Source organism: Equus asinus, chromosome 4 (genome assembly GCF_041296235.1).
Source record: "Equus asinus isolate D_3611 breed Donkey chromosome 4, EquAss-T2T_v2, whole genome shotgun sequence".
NCBI classification, from domain to species: Eukaryota; Metazoa; Chordata; class Mammalia; order Perissodactyla; family Equidae; genus Equus; species Equus asinus.
This window is the reverse complement of record NC_091793.1, coordinates 50,049,510-50,069,297: the sequence shown is the minus strand read 5'-3', so window position 1 is coordinate 50,069,297 and position 19,788 is coordinate 50,049,510. Positions and strand designations below refer to the sequence as shown.

The 19,788-nt window shown below is 39.7% G+C and overlaps 1 protein-coding gene across 6 annotated transcripts in view; it reads right to left on the bottom strand.

Annotated features, from left to right (window-relative positions):
• The window catches only part of LIN7A (lin-7 homolog A, crumbs cell polarity complex component), a 131,502-nt gene extending 122,328 nt beyond the window's left edge, over positions 1-9,174 (bottom strand). For 2 of the 6 annotated variants that reach the window (XM_044747308.2, XM_070507243.1), the window contains exons 1-2: positions 8,663-8,975; positions 8,428-8,521 (exon numbers count right to left, since the gene is read on the bottom strand). In XM_044747308.2, coding sequence (XP_044603243.2) covers positions 8,428-8,509 — 82 coding nt within the window. In that variant the 5' untranslated portion in view covers positions 8,510-8,521; positions 8,663-8,975. Of the gene's footprint in view, positions 1-8,427; positions 8,522-8,662; positions 9,011-9,061 lie in introns of those variants that run through there. The other 4 variants (XM_070507242.1, XM_044747306.2, XM_070507244.1 and 1 more) reach the window with 4 other exon arrangements.
• Positions 9,175-19,788: the final 10,614 nt, after the last annotated feature.

The window sequence follows — 19,788 nt, the reverse complement described above, 5'->3', positions numbered from 1 at the left end:
ATTTGATCTCTTTTACTGCAACTTGCCATTCAAGCTAGGCATAATTTTAGAATATTGATATGCCTGGCCAAAACATTTGCTATTCCTCCCAGTTCTATGTGACCTGTAAAAACTTTCTATGACCCTCATCCAAAATACTAGTAACAAAGTTGAATAGGACAGAGAACCAAACTGCCCCGGAGCAGTGTTTCAACACCAGAAATCCTGGAGCGCCATCGTCTTCTTCCCACACCTCCACATTTCCCATAAGGCTTCCATGAGCGCTGTGACATCCTGAGCACAGAGCGGCTATGGCACCCACCTGAAACTTGACAAGATCTACTTTTAGTGACCCCATGTAGGCAATGTGGGATCACCACCTCCTTCTCTAAGTGCGCATATCTCATTCTTCTTTTAATATGCCTTAGATTTTTCCGCTGGGAGGCAAGAACAAGTAGATTGAACTATAGTTTTCTAAAAGACCTTGCTCACCTTTTTGGAAGCCAGGCTATTTGTCCATCAGCAATTACTACTCTTCTCCAATTTTCCTCAAAAGTCACCTTCAGCAGTCTCTAAGCTATTTTCCCCAATCATCTCGTTACTGTTAAATAGACTCAGCTGGGACTTGATGTTTTGGGCTCCCCCCACAACCCCACATTTAACTTGGGGTTTAAATCTTATTGCCTTCTTTGATTCTCATTATTCTATCCATTTTTTGGTTACAGATAATATTTTGATATTAAAAAAACAGATTTCGTACTGAAATATCATAACTAACACCACACTGGACAGGTAAACAAAAGCGGCAGAACCAACTGGACTTGAAATAGCTACAGTATTTCTAGGGGAAATTACCACCAGTTTAAATTAGAAACCCTAGTTTTCTGTCCAAGACAGATAACTACCTGAGTATAACTTCAGTGTAAGTTTCAATTCAACAAAATCTTCTTCAAGTAGTCTTTGGGCATATTTACTTTTATTAGGCAAGTTTTCCAATTCAGCCAGCACGTTAATTAGTAAAACTCAATCATAAAAATCTTCTCTATCTCCTAGACCGGAAGTAAAGCACTGATGTAATCAACATGACTTTTTAAGGTTATGTTCACATTTGCCAACACAGAGTGACTTCAACTTAAATCCATTTTAACTTGGTTATCAGGGCATAGCTCTACCATTCATCAGTTTGTGGTTAAAAAAAAAAAGATGAGGCAATGTGGCTTATGTGTGGGTGGGTGTGTGTGTGTGTGTATGCAGGAAATTCTGCTAGGGCCTCTTCTCCCTACTGATTTTTCACCTTTTCAGTTGTATTCTGGCATTATATTGCCTGGTTCAGTTAACAAGTGAGGAGAACAGGTGGATGCCAGCCATGGCAGCAGCGCTGTGAATATCAGCACCAGCACCTCACATCCTTTCTTGGCCCTGGAGAGTGTTCCACTTTTAGGAGTCTGCTACATAGACACACAGAAGCAAAGTGATAAAGTAAGGTAGCCACCACTTTTACATGAGTATGGGTTGGAAGGCTTTTTTATTTTATTTTTTTAGCATTAAGAATGACTCCAAGATAGCTAGTCCAGCTAAGTCAATTTCATTCATTCACTCATTCGTTTATTCATTCCACTGATCAATCAACAAATATTGAGTGTACCATGTGTCATAAAATCTGTTGGGCTCTGCATAAACATTAACAGTCTCTGACCTGATGAAGACTATATCCTAATAGACAGATGTCAAGACTAAGAAAAGTACTCTCTCCGGGAGGTATTGGCTTTGTGCCTATAATAGCATCCCTAATACCCAGGATTCATCTTTCAATTTGCTACTACTCTCTAAATGTTTCCTTTTCCCCACTAAACAGCTAAGCCCTAATTGTGATTCCTAAAAAAGCACTCCGAAAGCAAAGGCACTCATTTCATAAACAACCAGGGTACACCAAACACACCTCAGGGCTTGCACAGCTGACACACCAAACTAGAAGGCGTTCACCAAATACATTTTGCTTTTTCTGGAGGCTCTATCATTAATTTCTCAATTCCTTTTCAATTTCAAAACTGTGTTTAAGATTCTTATTAAATGCAAAATATCATTTTTTTAATCAAAACTCTTCAGAAATTTGAGTCCTTCTCTTTGTAACATTTTATTATCAAAGGAAAAAAAGGTGGATGTGGCACAGTTCTGACTCCCAGAAAATGTTGTCTAACTATATAGTGCAAAAAGAAACACTCAAATACTGATTCACAAAAAAAATTCCATAAAATTTTCTTTTGATGTTTAGTGAAGCCTACAGAAAATAGGAGACAGCAAGCCAGCACTTAATGTTTATAGACTAAAACTTATCTGGCTACTTTAGGACAAGAGACTAAGATATAGCCAGCCCCTCTCTCTTTCCTGCCCCATCACAACCACCAGGGCATACATCTTTGAAACAATATAAGAACTAGATTAATTTTTATTTTCCTTCTTCCTTAATCTCTCCTCATGTTAAAAATAAATAATAAGGAGAGAGATAAGGCGCAAGCCCTTTGGTCTGTGAGCAAAAGCAATTCTCAGGAAAATACAGATTTTATAAAAACTGGTGAATACAGCTGATTAGAAAAGCTATAGGATGCCCAAGGCTTGAATTGCGAGATGAGCTCTTCATGCCTTGAAAAGTGAAAAGAGAAGAGAGAAAATGTTAATGTATCATAAATTCTATGAAAAGTGTGGTACCCGTGGGATTTTCATTTGCATTCAGTTTTTGCTCTCGTGTTTTTTTTCCCCACAAGGTTGAAATCCGCAAAAATAAAGGCTCTTGGTTTTATATTCGAATTTTTTTTTTAAAGATTTTATTTTTTTCCTTTTTCTCCCCAAAGCCCCCCAGTACATAGTTGTATATTCTTCGTTGTGGGTCCTTCTAGTTGTGGCATGTGAGACGCCGCCTCAGTGTGGTTTGATGAGCAGTGCCACGTCCGCGCCCAGGATTCGAACCAACGAAACACTGGGCCACCTGCAGCAGAGCGCGCAAACTTAATCACTCGGCCACGGGGCCAGCCCCTTATATTTGAATTTTTAAAGGACAAAAAATTTGTTTTTGAAAGGGAAAAAATATCAAGATTTGTTTAATAAATATTTTAAATTATGGCTTATTTTAGAAGCGAAGAAATCAAGATTTCCATTTACATTTTTGCAGCTTGCCCATGTTGAATTTAACTCACAGAAAAGTTAGATCACTGTGATACCAACATTTTATTTTACATAGGCACCTAAACGAAGCTTGTAAGCTATTGATCATGTCAGAAGCGAATATTTAAATATTTAAAATATTAAACATCTCAAATATTTAAAATCACAGTTTTATTACTCCTAGAAATTATTTTAATTATCCATTTTTATTCAAGAGTTGATTTTGTATTATTTCTTTATTAGCCATGAGTTTTCAAAAAGCCAGTCTGCTTAAAATTAGGGGGAAAAGTAAGCAGAAGTGAAATTTTGAAGAGTTCTGTTGTATAATCTTTTCTGACCTTGAGATAGAAAGTGAAGGAGTGTTGGCGCTACTTTACCTGGGAAAGTGCCTCAGTCCAGGAAGTCCTTACTACAGGAAAGTGTTCCTGGTTCTTTGTGATGAAGGTGTTAAGTGTCATGGACTGCACCCTGCTTTGTTCTCTTGTGTTTAGCTGAAGGTCACTCCTGGCTTTAGAGATTAAAATCTGGGCAAACTAAGCTCTAGTGTAGTGAAGAATTGCTGTGAATATTTTAAATTCTGGAAGAGAAGATTCTACACTAATCTCTTTATCTGCATCTTCTCTTTGCCACAGGGTAAATTATAGGTACTACTTTTTACATCAGTGTCTAATATAAAATATTAGACTGAAAATGAATATATGTCATATTATGACCACTTGAGTTCAACATGTAGATTTATGCACAGTGACATGTAAATTGCAGTGTTCAGTATATCTTTGAAGATCTAATTATATGATGTTTTAGCCTAGCAATAAGAAGCAAAAAGCTGATCTATAGATTTTCTTGGTATACTTACAACCAAATTTCTACCCCAAAATGCATACTTGGAATGTTACTATTTCTTGGTAATTTTTCTTTTTAATCATTTGCTTGGTTAAAGATGTATTGACAGAATAGTAGTCAAGTTGAACATGTGGAACTGCTTTTCTTTGCATTCTTCCCTTTATCCAGAATGCTTTTCCTAAGGATCTTATTAATACATCAGAACTCAGTTTAAATTTTGCTTTCTCATTGAGCCTTCTTTGACCCCACTATCTAAATTGGTCCTTCTCCATTATTCCCTATCCTCATGTCCTGTTTATTGTCTTCAGAGCACTTCACACCTTCAACTAATCTAAAATCCTAATTATAATTTACATCATCTGCCCCTGGCTACCAACTTCACACACTCCATTTTCCACCAGTCTCCACTGTGCTCACATTTTCACGCTGACTTCCTTGATGGTCCCAGGATGCACATGTGAGGTCCCTCTCCTGAGCACATTCCCCCAGGTATCTACAAAGTTTGCTTCCTTAGTTTCTCCAGGTCTCTTCTCTAACATCATCAGTTCAGGAGGGAAGACCTTCCTTGATCATCATATCGAAAACAGCAGCCCCCAGCACCCTCCTTGAGCCAGTGTTACTTTTTCTTACCAGCACTGATAGTTGTATGCAGATATGTTCAGTGTGTGACTCTCTCATTAGCATGTAAACTCCACTAGACTTTATCTATTTTGTTCATTAGCAGTACGACATTGCTGAAAACAGTGCTTTCCATAAGGCTGGCACTCAATCCTTATTTGTTGAGCCAATTAATTAATCCCTTATTATCTGTTTCCCCTCTAGACTCTCAAGGATCATAAAAGTAGAAACTTTGCTTCTGGTATTCCTATAGTATCTTGTATACATGAACGTGTATATTCACATATAGTGTGTATTTGATAAATGAACATTTATTGAATGAATGAATTGTTTGCATGTGTGTGTGTTTAATCTCTCTCTCCCAGAAGGTTCTAATTACCATGAAGACCAGAATTATGCTTGTTTAGTTCACCACTGTATACCAATCCCACAGTAGTCTGGCTTACAGTAGGCACTCGAGGACTGGGACCAGGGCGAACATGTACCTACTCTGAACATAGCCACCCAGAGACCACAATAGGGTTAATCTGAGATCTTAATGGTAGGTAGAAAAGAATTTAGGATGAACACAGAGCAGAGAAAACCTTAAGTCACTAAGTTCATCCTTTTAGGGCTCAGCCTGGTCCTGGAAAAAGCTTGCTTCCCAGACAAGATCCGAGAAGCTAGTGCAGGCTTCGGAGCTTCTTACTTTCAGATAATATCTTTTGAACTCTGGGAAGAGTAACTCTTCATTTCAATCCATAGCTTTGACTTGTTTGCGTAAAACCTTTATCCTGAAGATTCAAGACGAATCAGTTTATGGTGCCAAAGGGCATCAAACAAGAAAAATCAGATTTTGGAATAAAATCTCCTACCAACTAGTAGGGTAACCTTGAAATATCTCTTATCATCGCTTCTTTCACATTTTTCATTTGAAAAGTGAAGATGCTAGAAAAGAACCAGCAGCTCTCAAATCGTGGATTATGTACTCAGGTTCACTGAGATGCCCTCGGGAGCCTTTGTAGAGCATCTTCTTTCCTTCCTCCCCTTGGCCCACCGGCCACAATCCCCCTTGGTTAATAATCACAGCCTTGGTGAGCTATGGTTACTGATGGGAATCCACCAAGTATACAGGGGAAAAGAAAGGTTAAGACCCACTGGCCTATGTTCTCCCTGCCCTCCTTCCCAGGATCAAAATGTGGTGAATCCATGAACTGCACCTCCGTCCACTACTCTATCCCTGTATTTTAACAGTGCTTAAGTTACTGTAGTCCTCAGTTAACTGAAACTAACTTTTATTAATTTTTCATCTTCTACTGTGAGTCAGGGACCACGGGAGGCAGTGAGAAGACAAAGGTGAATTTAGAAATGCTCTGTTCCCTCAAGGAGCTCCATTCAATGAGGAGACAGATGCAACAGAGTGTGAGAAATGCTTGGATGGGGCCAAAGCCCTGGGTAACGTCAGAGCGCATCAAAGGGAACCAAAACAACCTGGGAGAGGGAGGGTTCTGGAAAATCTTCCAGTAGGCATCCAGAAACTGAGTCCTAATTTTAATGAATTGAATTATAGACATTTAAAGCTTCACAGCATCAGAATCATCTAATCCGAATTCCTTATGTGGCACAAAGGAAAACTGATGCCCAAAGAGGCTATCAACCCCTCCAAAGCGAGTATCAGAGTTACAACTAAGACCCAGAGAAGTATCATCAGGCTGCCTCTTTTAAAATACTTTTTTTGTAGGAAATTTTCCAGAACCCCTTCCTTCATTGGCTTAATGATGCAATTAATCAGTTAATTAATCACATTTTAATAGGACAGAGAAAATATATTTATATATATTGACTTCATGCACAGCAATGATGCCAATAACCCATCATCCGCAAACTACCGACTCTGCAGCGAGCTGCCGGTGAATTGATTCGGACACGTCCACAGGCTCCCCTAGGCAGCGTCCTGTAAGCCACTTACTGCATGGACCCAGTCGCACAGGGAAGGACAGGTGCAGACCGGCTGTGAACAGGAACAAACTTTAAGAATAGATCTAGGTCTGATTGCACTTCCCCTCCACAACTGAGCCAGGCATCTAAGGGCTAAGGTAAAACGCCCAAAGTGACATATTTTTCGTAATGGTACATAAAATTGCTCAGGTATGCAGTTTTCTTCGAGTTCGTTTTTTTTCCCTCCTCAAGTAGTCGTTTTACTTGAGATGTTTAAAGACTGATTCAGTAATGGGACAATATAAGAGCGCATTACATTAAAGCAGAAATACGTGGGAAATCCATAATTTCTAATAGCTTGCCATCTGTTTGGCTCTTACTGGCAATGGATTTATCCTGCTTAGTGCAGATGATGATATTGGGGTGAAATCACGGATTATACAAGGGACTTACTGAGCTCTCTAACTACTGTTATTAATTTACTAGCTTGCAAATCAACATTTCCCAGCACAAAATCAATTATTTTTTATTTTTCAACTCTTGCCCCAAGTAAGGTTGCTACGGGCACCACACAACATCTGTCCTGGCGCCAACAGATTGCATTCAAGTCACCCACAATCTCTCCAAATTACAAACCTCACCGAGTTCACTGGCTTTTCCACTGTTCTCGCAGCAGGATGCTATTTTGCCTCGCCCCACAGTTCAGTTTGATTAGGTAGAAAGAATATTTTTAGAGACACATCGGACTAAATCATTTTCGTGTGACCACACCATTGCCGAATGGCCGCCCAGGGTCCTAAATCCGGCCCTTGCGCACCGGGACGCGCAGGTGTCCTCCGCGGCAGAGTCGCGGGACTCCAGCGCCTTCGTAACTGGACGTCGGAAGCCAGGGAGGAAACCCGGACACACAGGGACAGGTACGACGTCGCACCAGTGCCCCAGAGAGGCCCCGATCACACTGGAGGATTCCATCCTTAGGCTTGGGGACGTCCTGGGGAGGAAGCAAAGGCTGCTTCCCCATTCAAGGCGCAGAGCAGCACGCCCAGGGTCGCGGGTCAGAAGTTGAATTTGAACCCAGCCTGCGCTGCGTCCCAGCGCCTTCCGCAGCCCGGGCGGGCGGTGGCAGCGGGCTGGCAGAGAACGAGGCTGGCTCGGGCAGGGAAAGCCGAGTTGCTGCTGCCAGAGGGCTGCCGGCGGCGGGGGTAGGGGCGACCCCCGCGCTTCTGGGCGCCAGGCCGGGGAGAGCCGGCTCGGCTGCCGCGACGCTGCGCCCGGGCCCGGGCACGGCTGTCGGCGCTCCGCGTGCCCTTTCGGCCGAGGGCAGCTCTCCGCCGCGGCCGCCCAGCAGCCTTGCGCCCCGGCACAGGCCACCGCAGGTGCGCCTTCCCGCCGCGGGAGGCTGCCCCGGCACCCGCTGCCGGACCGCCCACCGCCCCCCGGCGCCGGGACAAACTTCCTTCCTCCTGGGCCCCGCGGCCGCGCTGGCTGGCAGGCGGCTCCCTCGCCAGGTTCCCGGTCTGCGGCTGCAGGCGCCCTCGCCCGGCACGGCGAGCTTCCTCCTGCCCCGCTCCAACCCCAGCCCCGGGCGCCTAGCGGTCCCCGCGCATCCGCTCCAACAAAGCCGGCGGCCCGGAGGCAACCCGGCGAGGGGCTGCGAGCGGCAGTGGGGGCGCCAGAGCCCGGCGATGGCACCCGTGGGCCGGGCGAGTGCAGCGGGAAGGGGCAGTGGGGACGTGGCGGGCAGAGAAAGGGGAAGAAAGTATCCTGCTCTCGGCGCGAAAGCCTTCTTCGCTTGCCCTCGCTGCCCTGGTCCCCCTGCCCGAGCGCGTCCGGCTGTCCCGGTGGGAGTCGGCAGGGGCAGAGAGGGAGGCAGGGGGTCGCAGTGGCCTGGCGGGCGAGCCGTTCCCTTACCTCTGTCCAGAGTGAGCGGCTGGACCACTGTCAATGTCGCCATGTCTGCCGTGGGAGCCGAAGTGACGCTCGGCTTCAGCATCAGCAACCGCTTCTAGTGAGAAAAAGAGGAGGAGATTGGGGGCGGGGTGGAAAGGGAAGATGGAAAGGAGGGGGAGGAGGGGGAAGGAGGGAAGGTGGTGGTGGCGGAGGAGAAGAAAGCTTGGGTGGGTTGGCAGCCAGATGGAGACGCAACTGTTCCGCGGCGGGCGGACCTTCAGACGCGGCGTGAAGCTGAGCAGGTATCTGAGAGCGGCTGCATCGCCAGCTCTAGGCACGAAGGCTGTACCCTGGAACTTTGCTGTTCCACCCCAAGCAGCACTGGGAGGGTGTAGCTGACGTGTGGCTTGCTTTCAACTTTCCTCTCAAACAAAATGGTCAGAGTAGATGTGTGTCTGAGGAAAGGGAGAAGGTCGAAAGGGGACATAGGGGAGTAAGATAGAGACAAATTTTTTCAGATTGAGGGATATTGTCAACCCAGTAATCCCATCCCTTTTGGAGAGAAAAGCTTCTAGTGTCAGAAATGTTGGGATTTGGTATAGTTGCTGTTAATGTCTGTTAAAGATTTTTAGAATGTTGACTTATAACAGTTTACCAGATAACTGACAAGGCCAGGGTTCCATCACTAGTTGTCTATTAAGGCGCTGAGTATATTGCCTAGAAAATCACTTATATTAAAAGCAAACTTCTGAAAAATGGTGTTAAGTAAAAAACAGGAAGAGAAGTTTCTATCACTAAGTTTGAAAAACATGTACCTAGCATATTTTCAGGTTGATCTATAACCAGAGGTAACTCAGAGTTGCCACTTAATGATTAATTCATGACAGGAATTGAGCTAGGAGTGTCCCGTGCCTTGTGCCATGGCCTGACTTGGGGGTTCAATGCAGTCCCTGCCTTCCTGTAGCCTATAATCTAGGGGGAGAGGATGTGATTAAAAGGGTGACTTCAGAGTCAGTTGATGAGGATTCAAGTGCTAGAAATTTCAAATACTGGCTGTGACCTCGTCACCCCAACAGACTGCTTTCACTGTCTTATTTCCTGATTAAGAGATTACAAAGCCTAGAGAAATCTTGTGTAAGTACAATGGTGATGACTGTAGGTTCAGGATCAGAAAAGACAAAGCTACCTCCATCCCCTTCCTTGTGACAGAGCAGAATTGTTTAGGCTAGCAATAAATTCTTAAAGTCACGCACTGTTTTGCAGCAAAATATTTACATATAATCTATGTCATCTTTTTTTTTTTGAAAGTTTGTACCTTTTGACTACCTTCACATGTCATTTCCTCTGATTATAATATGGATGGTTTCTGAAGATCTTTTGCATTCCATGGTCTACATTTGGAAAAAAAAAAAAAGAAAAGAGCAAGATTTCATCAATGATTGAGGAAGCCAAAGATGACTAGCCATACACCTAACATATGAGAAAGATATACCTAAAATACTAGGTAAATGTGCCTATATTTTCATTTAGTGTTTTGGAAAAAAACTCTGATCTTGAAACGCAAGTCTTACTTATCTGCTCTTCAGAAATCATATATTCTCTCACTGATCCCTGATTTCCTCATTTGTCAAATGAGGAACTTAATAACCTTCAATCTCACTGAGATTCTGTAAAATGAGGGAACTCATTCTACCCTGCAACCTCCCAGCAATCTCACTGAGGGCCTGTTGAGATAATGTGCATGAATGTCCGTTGAAAAGGGTAACATATTTACAAATTTATGCAAACAACGAATGTTAAGTCCCACCTGAACCGCAGGGCAAGCACTGTGCTAGGAGTTGGCCATGCAAAGATTAACAGGATGGGGCCCTCTCCCCCAACAGCGCTCAGTCGACGTTGGGAGACAATGAGAAGCTATGAGAATTCCATGCAGTAAGTGTTCTAAGAAAGCTCCGGAGAAAGGATGTGCTGTGGGCAAGAGGAAGAAGCAACGATTCTGATTGATTGACATTATTCACATCCCCTAAATCAAACAACAGAAAGAAGTTGAATTGTGCACAGTATCAGCAGAGTATGTTCCAAGGTTTTGCACAAAATGTCAAACCTCATTCAATAATTGAGGATGAAAAGGACGTACAAATCCCCTGGCCACTAATGGAGTTCTTTTAACAACATACTTTATTATGAATATGCGTTTGAGCGGCTTAATTCATAACTCTAAAAACCATAGCTGTACCTATTTCAATACAAATCCCAGATTGAGAGGTCTATGAAAGTAGGCTCTTTGTCTTTTTGTTTTCTGATGTATCCCCAGCACCAGACATTTAATAGCATCTTTCTAGACTTATGCTTTGAGCTCCCTAATTGAAAATTTGCTCTATCATTCTCTCTGTGTTGACTCTGTAGAGTTTTTGTAAGGATTGAAAGAGAAAGTAAGAGGAAGCACGAATCACCATATATTCATCAGTTATTATTTCTAATAGTGACAAGTTCAATGCCTTTAGTTTATGTCTACACAGGTGTAGAAAATGAATAATAGACAATTCATTATCTGTTAGAATTTGTTTTTTATGAATAACTAACTACTGTCCAGGAACGTCTGTGAATTTCTCTTTGAAATAGGCATAGACGTAAGGAAATTTCCTTAATCTCTTCTTTTGCTTCGGTAGATGTGACCATACTTAGGTCTCTTGAATAATTGCCTGGACAACGATAGTGTTTTATCAAGGTCAATATACTTCATCTATTCATATGTGTGTTGCTTTGTTGATTGTGTATTAATCAGGGAATTGTTAAAACACCTGTGATTATACTTTTATGTTAGCTCTTTGGTTACACAAGCACTACAATTTTTTATTGTGTCATATAGTAATTTAGTTCAGTGGTACCTGTATTCTCAATGGGATTCCTTAATTCAGTAAATACTTACTGAGCACTTTGTATGTGCCAGGCTTGGTGCTAGGTTGCTTTCTCTTTCCTTCTCTTTTCAGGCCAGAAAAGTAGGTACTGCTATCCCATTTTATAGATAAGTAAACTGAGACTCAGAGAGGTTAAGCAACTTGCTTAAGAATAGTCACACCTGTATTCAAGAGCCCATGTGCTTCCCACTAAGAAACACACTTCATTTTGTATCATTGAAGATGTAGTGATTTCAGCCCTCTATTTCAGAATTATAGATATATTTATATACGTCCTAGCTGGGTTTTTTTGTTATGCTTGAGATATACACTCAAAGAGAGGAATGCAAGGAGGAAATTTAGGTCAAAGGAGAAAGGAACTATGATATTGGTTCCATTCTATGTAAATATAGGTTGATATTAAAATGGCACCCACTTTGAAATACAAAATCTGCTCTTGTTAAAAAAATATATTCAAAGCTACGGTAAGGTCTGTTTCACTTAAGTGAATCTTTTTGAATTATATGAAAAAATTAAGAGAAGGTTTGCGTAAAGCATTAGCATACTAAGAAAATGTATTTAGTTAGATTATAAATGGAGTAGAATAAGCACAGTTTCATATGAGGAAAATAGCATCTTCAAACTGGAATTCTTTCAGCCTTGGGTGTTGGAAATTATTTTTGACTGATTCAAGCTATCACATTATCTTCCTTAATTCTCGCAGCTTTGTCAACATAGCACTGGATTAAGATGAAGTGACAACCTATACTTGGGAATATAACTGTTTGTGGGTTTTTAAAAAAAAATCATCATAAATAGAGAATGTTACTATATTTTTCCTTAGATTTGTTTTGATAACTACTTATTTGTCTGTTCATTCAAGAAATAACGTACTTAATATATTCCAGGCACTGTTCTAGGCATTGAGATATTGCAAGGAACAAGAAAAGGCCCTGTTCTCACTTATCTTATATTCTGCAAGGGAGAGAGACAGTAGAGAAAGTAATAAACAGACAAGAAAGAGATCAGTTCGTGACTAAGTACTGTGCAAACAATGAATAATATGACAATTGAATTGTGTCTAGAATACTGTCGGACTTACGAAAGACAGGGAGAAAAACTTACAAAGATAGGGAGAAGGGCATTCGGAGGAGCAGGAGAGCAAAGCCAGGGATGGGAGAGCAGATATGGCGTGTGTTTGGGTCAAATAAGCAATTTGAATTTGGAGTTTAAGAAAAACAAGCTCAAAGAGGGCCATTGAGAGTCAGGTTGTGAGAGACAACACAACTAACAGAAATGTCACGAGCTTTTTCATGAATTACTTAGTGCCCATGATACAATAAAATGTACAAATACAATATTGGCTAAGAAAAAATTGGTAGCATCTACATTAAAAATTACCAACAGGGGAGTGAAATGAAGAATTACTAATTCAGAGTTGGATGTTTGAAAATTAAAGGTGAAATGAGGGGCCGGCCCGGTGGTACAGCGGTTAAGTGCACACGTTCTGCTTCAGTGATCCAGAGTCCGCTGGTTCGGATCCCGGGTGTGGACATGGCACCGCTTGGCAAGCCATGCTGTGGCAGGAGTTCCACATATAAAGTGGAGAAAGATGGGCACGGATGTTAGCTCAGGGCCAGTCTTCCTCAGCAAAAAGAGAAGGACTGGTGGCAGATGTTAGCTTAAGGCTTATCTTTCTCAAAAAAAAAAAAAAGAAAAAGAAAGAAATGAAAATATAAAAATTCAATTCTAACTTTGAGAGAGGGAAATCTGAAATCTGAATAATTATTCCTAAGTTGTAGGGTTTTATTTGCTTTATTTTGTATTACCACTTATCATGCAGATCTTAAATATAATAATTAACTCTTACTCTGATTCTGGCATTGGCAATAGCACGTATAATAAGTGCCAAGGCTTTCTTTCAAAACCAGGGGTTTTATTTATGTCTATTTAACTTGTAGAATATAACATGATGTTTTTGTTTCATTTTGAAATGAACATTTTTCTATTCTCACAGTTGGAAGTTATGATTGATCTTTTTATAACGAAATTTAAATTCAAGGCTTACAGTTTTCTTTCTTTTTCTTTATGTGTCCCAACCTTACATTTACACCACTGGGAAAGCCTAAGAGATACAAGAGAAGGAAGATAAGATGATTTTTAAAAGTGATATTGGACTCATCTCTTTCTCACATGTGCTCAGGAGGTATTTCCAAACTTTTAGAGCCTACAACCTTCAATGGTTTTAAAAAATATTTTTATTACTATTGCATCTTAAAAAATTTAATATATTCAATTTTGAGTCAAAAATTATGCTTTTATTCAACAAATGTTTATTATGTACCTGTAATACGCCAGGCACTGAATTGGGAGAGCTTCAGTGGTAAATGTGGAAGAAGTGCCTTTCCTTACAGAGTTGAGTTTTTATAAAGGAAGATAGATAAAATTCAAGTAAATGATAACCAGAAAATTTTAGTTAGTGGTAAGGATCACAAACAGGGATACGCTGCAGCCTGTTCACACTGTGATTTGAAACCCAATTATGTGCATCTTGTCCCAACATCACTTTTAGTGACATCACGTTGTATCTTTAGATTGGCTATGGTGGGACTGGACACCATGGGTATGGGCAAATACGATATGTATACAGTACTGAAGTTTTCTTTTTTCCTCTGGAAAGCCACTTGTTAAACATTTACCAGCACACCACAAAGTCCATGTAGAAAATAAAATAGGAAGTTGTGATGAAATATGCAGCAGGGGAAGAGGCTGCTTTAGAAAAGTCAGAAAACAAGTCCCACTGTACTTGATAGAAAAATTTTTTTAACAACAAATCTACACTGTTCTTGATGGAGTACTGACTAGGATGCTGGACGTGGGATGCAGTTAGAAGTAGGAGACATTCATGTTATTTTTGAGGAGTTTACAAAATATTTGGAAAGAAAATAGAAGCATCAATGAAAAAGGCATAGAAGTAATTACTAAATGATGTATTAACGAAAATAAGTGATATTATAAATTTGTATACATTAAAGACATACAGAAAAAAGGTAAGTCTGGATTCTGTGAAGGCTTCTTGTGGGCAGTGGCCATTCACTTTCAGAAGAAACTTGGAGATATTTTCTTGGCAAGTAGATAATAAAATGTTATACCTTTGAGCAGAAAACTACTCCTCACAATTTTGAATCAAAAGATTGCTAACCAAGTGGACCACGATCTTCTAAAGGATTTCATGAGAAGCTAAAGAAAAAGGAGGGACATGGTCATTATGGTAATTCACTTGTGTATTGGTAGAGAATTTTACTATGGTGAAGAGAGAGGTTTGTTACCTTGATCCTTGAAAGGGACAATAACCACAGTCAAGACTGGTTTGTTTGGGACTTTAGCTTCATTTAAAATATGGTTTAAATGGCTTTTTCTTGAAAAGCATCTCAATTCCTGTCTTTTATTTTTTAAAATCCAGCTCAACTTATTTGTTTCTCTCTAGTTCTGGTACTATGGAATTAATTAAGGATATTAGAGAGAAACAGATGAAAAGGCCATCTTTGAATTCTTCCAAGATCGTGACACAGTACAGTAATTGAGGCTCAGAACAGAATTTACTCTAGGTGTGCTGAGGGACATACATGCCAGTAATTAGTAAGTTTAGGAGCAAAAGGCAACATTAGCATGGACCGCACATTCAGAAGAGAGTTCTAAACTCTCGTTTTTATCCTCCGATGCTCTAATTTAAAGTAAAAATTGCACAATTTAAATTGGTTTGCATTTAAATATGATGTTTCTGGGCCCAACCTGAAGCATAAAGTATCTTTGTCTTAAAACTTATCAGTGGGATCAAATTAGCTCTGATAAACTATGCTCCTCACTCTCAGCTTCTCTGCCTTCCCTGCCTTTCTGCTCCTGGATGAACTCTTAATCCCTTGCCAGGTAGGTGGACATTTCTGATGCTTATAATCTTATTACGCCATTCCTCAAGTCCACAGTTATGCAAGGTAGATCTGTTTTCTGAAATACAGTGTCTCTGAGAACTTTCCTCTTTCAAAGATTTATTTGACTTCTTGCTCAAAGCATTTAGTCACATAATAAATCCAACTAAAACTTTACTTTGGCCTCTGAGGATTTAACTAGAATGAGAAAAAAAAGAGATAAATGAAGATTGCTTTAGCTCTGAATATCTTTAGGTTCCTGTCACCTGGAATTTTGCATAGATCAGTAGAGGCAAACCAAGCCAAACAAATATTTTTGTCTAGACCCCAAGTCAAAGCAATCTCAAATAAATGGAGAGAATAAACAAATCTTTGCCATTTGCATCTAGAACAAGCAAGTAAATGATTCTATTAAATCTTTTATATGGTTTACATATTCTCTTTTTAACAAAGATTTTTGTTTTGAAATTTTAAGTGTAAGGCAATGAACATGGAAAACCATTCTCAAAGGATATCACAAAAGCCCACTCACTCAACACAAGTAACCAATGTTAACAGGAATTTTTTTGGTGTATTCTTCCAGAAATTATATATGTGTGTGTGTGTGCGCGCATGCACATATCCCTTTAAACCTTACATAAAATTATATTATACACCATGTTTTACACCTCGATTATTTTATCTAGAAATATTTTCATGTCCATACATATAATTTATGTGATCCTTCTCAACTACTTCATAAAATTCCATCGAAATGGTTTCTTATAGAGGGACTTTCAGGTTGTTTCTAGGTTTTTGCTAACTCACACAGTGCTGCGAATGAAAACCTTTCCTGTTTATATCATCTTTGTGAGCATGAGTTCCGCTCAGTTACAGCCTGTTCTTTTGTATAATCTGGTGCTGAACAGCCATTTGCAATGATATGCTTCTAGATTATAATACTGTGACCATTCTATTCCCACTTCATTGTGTGCATTCTATCACTTGCCAATTGATACCTCTTATCTATAGAAACGTCATGTTTAATTGAGTGTCTAAAACCTAAAATGCCAAAGTGATTTCAAAAAAAACAAGCTGCCATAACCTGGTGACCATTTTTCTGTTTAAAATATGTGGTATGATACACCATCCAGTAACCCAGTAAGTCAACAATGATAACCATGTTTTTCAACTAAAAAGCTAACAGTATATATGTTTAAAAGCAAGTTAAAAATTAAAAGCCCAAAAAATTCACTTTGGGATATTTGTTTTAATGAATATTTTATTTCCACCAAATTAAATGAGATAGGAACATAATGAAAACACAAGGAGATGTTTAATTGTCCTGTTTTTCAAATAAAAATAACACATTGATGCATTAATTGGAGGAAAAGTCTAAGTAAAATTTAAAATGACAAATAATATTTTTTCACTAAGTGTTGTTACTAGCTAGTGTTTGGAAGAACGGTTAAAAAGTTAATGCTTGTAGTGCTCTCTGCTGGTCTCATCTTTATTGCAACTACAGTCGGTCTCAAATTTGTATTTGACATAGGATCACGAAAATTGTTCTTATCTCAAAAGTCTGCTCGTATTTTTATTTTAATTTCTATTCGAGTTCTACATTAAATGTGTGTGTATGTATGCATGTGCATACAAATATTTATGCTTGCTTTTCTATACTGCAGTCAGTTTTGAACTCTGCAAATGAATTGTGCCATACAGTATCACAAATAATTCCGTAATAAAGGGATAGTACAAAAAGATAGATGCTGAGCTTTAATGTAAGGCATAATGGTTTTCAGTTCAGTTAATAAGCAGTGGCAGCATCTAAGGTGCTTGCTTTTCCTGGTTCCTGGAGAAGACAGGTGAAGGCCTCCCAGGAGAATGGGTGACTGTGTATATTCAACAATTCATAGGAGACAGTGACCGCTACCAGGGGCTCTTCCCTTTCTTCTGTCTCTCTGCCACTCCTTCCTGCACCACTCCGTAAATACTCAAAAAATCAGGATACTGGTGCTTCTTTTAAAACTTAGGAAGAAATTTTATTACCAGTAGTTATGAAAGGCATTTGCTTCAGAAGAGCTTGCGTGTGTGTGTATGTATGTGAAGGAGAGAGACAGAGACACAGAGAGACAGAGAGAATACATTCATTCATTCATTCTATGGCTTCATGTCCAGTGGCTACTATGCACCAAGCACAGTGCTAAGCACTGAAGATAAACCAGTATTCAAGACCACCAGTACCGTACTGGAATTATTGGTAGTTGTGGAATTATTGCCCAATTAGAGTAGTTAAAAATATTATTAAAGAAAGTACCTGGTACAATGAGAGTCTATAACCTAAACCAATATAAAATAAACCAATCTGGGGGTTCAGAAAAGACCTCCAAAGATGGAACATTTATGGTGTGTTTAAGGAGAGACTCGAGCATGTTTAAATACTGGGGAGAAATAGCCAGCAGAGATGGAGGGTTGAAGATAAGGAGAAGCAACACTAGATGTTGTACGGTTACCAAGAAGGCAGGAGGGAATCCGGAGAATAGGTGGCAAGGTAGGCTTTGATAAGAGGAGGATGCCTCTATGATTTTGGTGATATGGAAAGCAAGACCAGGTGCTGGAATCAAAGTGGGGCTGAGAAGAGTAGAGAGTGTTTGAAATAACTATTGCATAGAGTTGATGAAAGTGGATCAAGGTCCAGGTTTAGCCGGTCTTTGACAGATTTTCTCCTCCTGAGTTGACTGATAATGTTTCAGTCATGTAAGTTCTTCTGCTCTCAAATCCCTTAAATGCCAAATTGTGGACTCTGTGAGTAGCTTTGTGAATTACTCTCTTTAATAGTCCTTAAAGTAAATCATGACACTCTATAGGTTAGCCATCATTTAGTGTCCTCAGTTCCTTCCTAGAGCACTGAACTGATTTGGGGAGTCATCTTCTCCATCATGGCTGCCTGACTGAGTAAACATGGATGGAGGGAATACTCACAACTCTGGGAACTTCCTGGCCAGGATTTTCCAGTACGGCCATCATTTATTTAAAACAATGCATACCATTCCTATATTTTTTATTATAACCTTTCAGTAAATTATGCTAGCCCTACTAAAATATTTGTTTGAAGCTTATTTCTATTTCTTTGTGACTATTTGATATTACTCAGTAAATATCCACATGTGCTCTTTCTGTATTTGGTCTGCACAGAAGGAAAGCAGTTTAATTAAAAAAAGAAAAAAAGGAAAGCAATGATATAGATATATAGGTTATTGAACAAGCTGAGTCCACTCAAATGTTTTTCTCCAGAGTCAAAATATAATATTTTTGAGCCATGAAGGATGGTAAAGAACATCAAATCTAACCAACAGTGGAAAATGAGATCCTGAGACATTACATCAACTGTCCAGTTTTTCCTAGCTAGTGAGGAACAGGGCTCAGACCCCAACCTAGGTGATAATCAGTCCTGTGCCTTTCATATTACACTATTTTATAATACTAGACTGTAAATTTCATGAGCAGAGGACAATGTTTGGCTTTCCACTCTACTCCTTGCTTGGCATATAACTGATATTCAGTAAACATTAGTAAATAAAATAATAAGTAGAAGAACCATACTTCTTAGAAGATAGTCTTTATTTTAAATACATTTTACAATGGTAAATTAGTTCAACTATATTTATTGATTCCTTACTTTGTACAAGACATTTTCTCTACCATATTCTATTGAGATTTACAAGAAAAGGATAAACGAAATGTGAATCCTGCCCTACAGGAACTTATAGCTGTTATAATTATCTGCAAAACAGGGTAGGGCATGGTAAGTGCCGCAATATACAAGACTTGCAAACTAAGTGTTAGATGGAACATGGAGGGCTTCATGAAAAAGATGGCATTGATGCTGAGTCTTTAAATCAAGAGGATGTTTTCGGTGGAGGTAGGATTGAAAGACATTTCAGTTGAACTGACCAGAATATGTAAATGTACAGAGTCAGGAAACGATGGCATGTGTTTTACCTTTGAAAGAGTCCACTTGACTGGAACATGGAAGACATGAAGGAAGTAACAAAATATTAAGACAAGAAAGAAGCGGGTAGGGAAGGAGAATGGCAGGTGCCATAGGAGATTTGGGGAATCACTCTAAAGAGTTTAGGATTTAGTCAGAAGGTTTTTTAAGCTTTCTGAGCAGGAAGGTGATATAAGGTTCTTCTTGAAATAGTATATTAAAATTTATTATAGAAAAATGATTACAAGTTCTAAATAGATATATTAACAGAAGGTCAAAATTATCCATATCAACTGATGATGTTCTAGTCACATCTGAAGAGAACAGATCCAATCTGAGGGCATAGAAACAGGCCTTCACACCAACTATGGCTTGGTTTATTGGTTGGATGGCACTCAATGCCATTTTCTTCAATGGTCATCATGGTAGACGTGAAAAATACATTACTTTCTTGAGGGCTTTTGACTTTGGCTGTAGAAGAATTGTTAGTATACAAAAGAAAAGTATGCAGTGACCTAGGTTTGAAATCGAGGACTGAAGATTTCTTAATACCCTGTATCTTTCCCAAAATGTCACTAGATATACCCCC